The 6,776-nt window shown below is 37.6% G+C and overlaps 1 protein-coding gene across 17 annotated transcripts in view; it reads right to left on the bottom strand.

Moving 5' to 3' along the window:
• Positions 1-6,561, bottom strand: part of mycbp2 (MYC binding protein 2) — a 93,101-nt gene extending 86,540 nt beyond the window's left edge. For 16 of the 17 annotated variants that reach the window (XM_014021920.1, XM_014021930.1, XM_014021915.1 and 13 more), the window contains exons 1-2: positions 5,875-6,560; positions 3,668-3,743 (exon numbers count right to left, since the gene is read on the bottom strand). In XM_014021920.1, coding sequence (XP_013877374.1) covers positions 3,668-3,743; positions 5,875-6,146 — 348 coding nt within the window. In that variant the 5' untranslated portion in view covers positions 6,147-6,560. Of the gene's footprint in view, positions 1-3,667; positions 3,744-5,874 lie in introns of all 17 variants that reach the window. The other variant, XM_014021913.1, reaches the window with a different exon arrangement.
• Between the last annotated feature and the right edge of the window lie 215 nt (positions 6,562-6,776).

Raw genomic sequence — 6,776 nt, forward strand, 5'->3', positions numbered from 1 at the left:
CTGTTCAGTTTGGATTGAGTTAATCTGAGCTTTGTTGGCTTGTTGGTTCACTTTAGGAGATTGAATGGATGAAACAAGTCACATCTGATAAGGACATGATTACAATGAGTTTGTTAAGGAAATATGAAACTGTATAATGTATATCAAAAGTTGTTTGAAAAGGAACTGAAGTTTTTATTTTGTTTTGTTTCTTGATTATTATTGCTTGAAATTAATTTAGGAAAAAAGGGGCAGATACAAGATTATTTTATCTTCTGCCTCCTTTCCTCTCCTTCCTTCAAGTGTGATTTGTTTTGCTGTTGTGTATAAGTTTTTTATTTTTATTTTTATATGAAATGAATAAATGAATTAAACAAATAAACCACTGGTGTAATTTTGATATTTTCGTTACTGGTGATGAATTAGTTCCAAAGTTGTTAAAGCTAAAGCAGCAGGTCTTTCTATTTTTGCTTTAATCTGTGCGGGTGTGTAAATCCTACTGATCTAATCCAATGTTTTATTTTGTTCACTTTGAAAGAACTAATTCATGACCCGCACATGCTGCTCATGTGATGGTTTCTTTTATGTGTTGTATGTTTACTGCTGATTTAATGCCAAATAATAGCTTCAGTAAATATTCTGGTGCAGAACCCCTGACAGCACATACCAACATGGATGGGTAGGTTTGAAAACCACACAGAGTTAAGCATTTAAAAACATTCTAGCAGAAAGCGGTATCTTCATGCTAACATGGGTCATGTGTTTTCAAGGTAGTATCTCACTGGTGACTGGTGGCAACATGAAGGGAGTCTCCAAAATGTCTTGAAGATTTTTCAGGGGTTCTCAGTTGTCACTTGAAATTTCAACATGTTAAAAAAATTGCCATACTTCCAAAGTGAGAACAAAGTGGGCTGAGGCAGTACAATGAGGGTTAAGGTAAGCCATAATATTATGTGCACAGCCTAGGAGGCAGTTTTGCAAGACATGCTCATAAAAAATGCTGTGATTTTCAAAAAAAAATAGCCACTTGAAACGTGGCCATGCAGCTTGCTGGTTACAGTTGAATTTAAGCTTTTCTCAAATAAAAGACTTTTATGATTGCTGCACAATAAACAATATTTTTATTCATTTTCGTAGGATTTGTTCATTTCCAAGTTGCCAACAGCTAATCCTCAAGTGTGCCTCAGATCTTTTCCTGGAAAAGCATTGGGTGTTGATACAAAAGAAAAAAAAACACACTACAGGTTTTACAAATAATTATATTTCACTATTTTTCCCAGAAAAACAGATGCTTGGCTGTTTCTTGAGTTTAACACTTACGCCAACACACAATACTAACTGGAGCTTCTAGCCCTCATACTTAACAGACACAGCAATCAATAAGGTGAAAAAAATACACAATAAAGGTCATATGGTCTTGATCGTGTTATTAACGCATCTGCTCCATGTGTTCAGTCATGTTTAATAACTTCAGTTTGTTCAGGCCCAGTTTTCCGTGTGCTTGTAAGCACGCCATATTCATGTCATTCAGAAACCACTTGTGTCTTTATACAAAATGTGCTGCACTGGCAATTAGTGCTAATAATTAGTTAAAATGCAGGCCATAGACACACATTTATCCAGCTCATTAAAGTCATAATTTAAGCCATAGGCCGCTGCATGTGAGTGATTCACTTTTTAATTCCTTTTCATGCTTTCTAAATCATGATTTACTCTTGGTGATTATTTTCCAAAAAGTAATCCTGAAAATGGTCAATTGAAAATGGACTGGCAGTCACTGGTTTACAAATTATTATTATTCTACAGAGAAATATGCTCATTCTGATAAAACCAAGGTCTATGTTTAGTCTAAAGTGTCTTGCTGATTAAAAAGTCACAAAAGCAAATTCTACATAAACCTGTAACAAGAAATCTAAGGCTTATACAGCAGCAGAAAGAGGCCTATACAGAGCAGTTAGGCATCTAAGACAAGTACTACTATTTTAGCACAAATGTGACATTTATGTAGGGGGTTCCACAGACTGCAAACAGGAATTCATAATCTTTCTTCCATGGTGGGCTGATGAAAACTTGAATCTGTTCACACATTCATCACTGCTTTTTTCTTAAAGTGCCTGCATTTCCTATAAATACAAAAAATAGAAAAAATATATATGTATATATATTTACATATGAAATTTGGCATAATACAGATGATTTTGCCCAGTTTGTCACATAATTGGCAGATTTTGGTTTTGAATTTGGCATGACCAGTGCAACCAGAAGTGACGACAAAGGGGAACTCCCTGGTTTTCTGTATTTGAGTGGAAAATGTGAAACCAACGAGCAAAGTTGATGTAAAATGTGTTGAAACAGTGTTGCTGTTGGTTGCAGCTAAACTGCAACAACAGATGTGAGTTTACACTGATTTCCCATGGATAGGAAGATAAGAACTGCTTGGTTCTTTGTGTTGTTCACCATTGTAGCAATGTTCTGATTACATGCAGGCGTTTTTAATTGTCATCACAAGAGTGCAAAAGAGCAGTCCGAGTCTACTGTTGTCCTTATTTGTATTTATCATAAAAATTATGTCTCAAGCACTTTAAGATGAATAAATTACCGTAGATTTTACAGAAAAATATTGTTTTCATTGGTCTGTTTGAACACAGCCTTTAAAAAAGGTACACTTTAATACAACCGATTTCACATCTGCCTTTTCACAAGATGTTACATCATCTTTTTTATGATGAGAGTGCCTGCCTGGTCTTTTGTTCTCGCCCTACTTTTACGTTTAATCGCAGTCGCAAACATGGATGAGGAGAGAACTCCACTCCTGTCTGACTACACCAGCGTCAGAGGAGTGACTGAGAAAAAGTCAGTGTAACACATGCAAACACAACATGACTGCCCGTGTAACATTAGCCCAGTGTGTTTCAGCTTAGCTGCCAACCAGCCATGCCTGAGTTTCACTTCTCGGTCTTTGGAGACAAACCTACAGTGATGCAAAACTTCAACTGACTGAAAAGTCCACCCTAAAGAAAACTTGAATGTCACAATAGATCAACCTTAATATATCTCTGGCCTGTAATTCCAAAGTGCTATGGAAGAAATTTATGCAAAAAATTAAAATATAGTGTGCATCTCCTACAAAAAAATATAAAACAGAAAATGAGAGGAGTTTGCACTTCTTTTTTTTTAAAGAAAAGAATAATATAATAACTGTTCTTGTAATTGTTTTAAAATAAACTAATGAACAACTAAATGGTATGAAAAGTATCCAAGACACAGAAAAACCACAACCACATCCTTTTATCCAGATCTGGTTTCCTCTTTGGATGCAGGAGATGGAGGCAGGCATCTGTTGCCGTGGAGATGTGAAACACAGGTCGCTCGGCAACACCGCATCATGCACAAGTCGGAGCCACTCCTCCTGTATTTTACACGTAACCTCCTAACCTCTGCAGCTTTGTGTTCAGAGGAGAAAACTGGAGCTCAACTCCAAAAAAGAAATGTATTAGTTGTGCACAGCACCCCGAAGATGCCCCAGAACCTAACCTAATTTTTTATCTATCATCAGTCAGTTCAGACAGAACAACAGAGTCAAACCAGCTGATCTGTCTAAACATATGCATTATCATGACAGAGGGAAACTGTAGCATTAAATGAATACTGGATAAAAGCACAATAAACTATCTGTAACATCTCTTACCTTTGTTCTTGATTTGACTTTTGATTTAACCTTTTGTCGTCTTTTCAGTTTCTTCTTACTCAAGGCCTTCTTTCCCCTGAAGGTACAAAACAAACAGAAATGTAAAAAGAAACACATTTATGTAACATGTAAAAGACTTTGCCCACAATTTACAGTATGGAGGTTCAAACCATAGTAATTGGAGCCTAATATCAAACATAAACTCTGCTACAGTAACAGTACCAATGTGTCTTTTAGCTTGTGGTGGCGCTAAAGCCACTCTCTCAATTTGCTGCTCCAGGATTCGCAAAAGAGACAACACTAAAGTCTGGAAACGTTTGTAGGTGTTCTCAATTTCATCACAAGAGTCACATGTCTGTGTATCTGTTTAGCATGGCTTTGGGCATGTTTAAAAATAATAGAAAATCTTAAAGACAAATGGATTAATAGTGGCCAAGTTATCACAGGCATCTGGAACCTGTGTTGAATCCACCTATTTTAATTACTGTGATTTCTCCAAGCTATATGTTTTGTCAAGTGAAACCTATTTGTATTTGCATACATTTTTACACTTGCACAGTAAGATGAGCAAAGTATGAAAAAAGATTTATTTAAATGAATAAGAGCTGCATCACTGCAAATAGAGGTGAAATGCAATGAAATGTTTAATAATTAAAGTTCAGCCGTTTTTATTTTTCATTATAAAATTGCTGTAAATTATCACAGTAAATAAAAACCAACTAGTTTGAATTTAATTATTTTCCCCACCCTACATCAACAATAATATAAACCTACCTGTCTATAGCAAAGATACAAAAGTAATATACAGTTGCTACAACATTGAGTTAGCCTGATTTATCATAAACTTGGAAGTATTAGACTAATTAAGATTATGCTACATGAGAAAACAAAAATATTTGCATTTTTATAAATGAGGTAATAAACTTAGTTAGTATATTGTTTATTATATAATGATCCACGAGTACTTGCAAGCAATAGTACACAGGGCTGAAAGGGTGGAGAACAGCAAGTCAGAGGGAGGCTGCAGCATCAAAACTAATCAGTCTACACAACCTGACTGAATACAGTGACGTAACTGCATTAGCCGCCTGACTGAAAACCCAACACGTCCTAACCCAAACATTTAACACCATTATTACTTTTTTAATAACCGTTGTACTGTTATAGTTGGTCTTTGTTAGTCCCATGATTTTTGAGAACTGACAATAAAATCACCGGGAAAAGGAGCTGATGTTCAACGTGTTAGCTAGCGATGACGCCGCTGGGCCTAAAAAATACAAACACGACTATATAAAACGACGTCAACATGGCGTACAATATGCCATTATGCAAAGAAGTTCGGGTTTATGACGGGTGTGCAAGTAGTTTGTATAGCTGGGTGGCACCCAGTACTCAAAAATAAACTGAGAAACTGCTGCGATGACAGCTAGTTTGTTAAGTAGAGTCCGTACACGTTATATTTTCAAACCATTTAAAGCACAAAGAGGAAACTGCTTTATTTTCAGTGCTTTCCTGAGTGTTTAGCCAAGAACGCAATGTCTGGTGTTGTGTCGAAAAAAGCACCCCTACTGCGAAAAGGACCCCTGTCGTGAGAAGCGCTAGGGCGGTTGTTTTTATTAGTAAATTGATACAAATCAAAAGTGACAAATTTGCCTCTGCTTTTCAATGCCATCGTTATTTGTTTATCTAAAATTATTTCTCCATAATATAAATATGTAGATAATCATGACATGTTTCCTTTGGCAAAGTACGCTGCCAGGATGTGTTTCATCAAGCAAAGCCTAAGAGCATATCAAAATTACATAAATGTATTCTTAAGAGCAGTGATAAAAAAAAAACTTCTGTCACTTCTGACTTTCATACTAAACAAAACTCAGAAATACACTAAAGCGATTGCTTTTCACGGCCGGGRTACTTATTTCGACACAACACCTAAGGGTAAAACCACCCTCGCGTTAAAGCTAAGGAAGTCAGAGACAAAATTGCTATCTTAGCAAGCTGAATCCTGGCGCATTTATCAAGTCCCAATGCTTTTTGTTTGTATCTGAAACACTGAACATACTGACATGTCAAATTAAACAATACACAGCGTATCTGGTTTATTTTTKGTGTAAATTAGCTTCACCGTGTTAGCATACGGTCGTTAGCATTGCTAGCCTTTCAAATGACAGAGCAGCTTCTGAWATATTTTTCATATTGACACCCACCTTCCTTGATTTATCCCTTGCTCCTTATCATTGATAGCTGTGGTATAAATCCGTCTGTATCTTTCCGCAAGGGCTCGTCCTGAGAGTAAAAGCTGGTACCGAGTCCGACAGTCCGACTGGGCTCCGGGTGTCGGACAGTAACCCATTCCCGAACCAATGGTGGAGATATCGGCTCCTACTCCAGAAAAGACCCTGACACCCAGCCCCATCGACGGCGATAAGGACGGCAGTATCCCTCCACCGGCGACCGCTGCCGCAGCAGCACACATCATCGTTTCACAGAACAATGCATATATCACACAGAAGACAACACAGCCAGATAATATCTAGCCATTAGATGCAGTCCGCATGTGTTAAAATCCGCCACATGTCACATCATTTGTCCGCTCTGAGCTGCAAAAACGCCACAATTAGCATCCACGGTTCTCGGTTATTACAAACGCTAATTGTAGCCTTTCTGCTTGGTGCTGCTAAGGGCTTCCGATCGGATCCAACAAGGCGGTGTTTCTCTTCGCTCCAGGAATTCGACGTAGTCAAACCACAAGAAAAAATCGCACAGAGCAGCAGAAGATACGCTTCTCGTGACCAAAACTGTCGTATTTCGGTTTCATTCGTTCCTTGAATATTTCTTGACCCCGAAGAGGCAGCACCCTCAGCAGAGCTGCCATCTTAGCTCCATCATCCCTCTCTCCCCTCCCAAACCGAGTCTTGCGTCGCTACCATGCCGGGGAAATTGTCATACGACTGAACCATGCAGTAACATGCATTTATCAATTCAATTCAAGTTTAGGCCTTTCTGGTGTGAAGGTAATTTTTAAAAATGCATTGTTTCAGACATTATTATGCAGAGTTGTAATCTGGGCGTTTAATTTGCAGAATCAATACCAGCAAAACACATTCAG

The sequence above is a fragment of the Austrofundulus limnaeus genome, unplaced genomic scaffold (genome assembly GCF_001266775.1).
Source record: "Austrofundulus limnaeus strain Quisiro unplaced genomic scaffold, Austrofundulus_limnaeus-1.0 Scaffold310, whole genome shotgun sequence".
NCBI classification, from domain to species: Eukaryota; Metazoa; Chordata; class Actinopteri; order Cyprinodontiformes; family Rivulidae; genus Austrofundulus; species Austrofundulus limnaeus.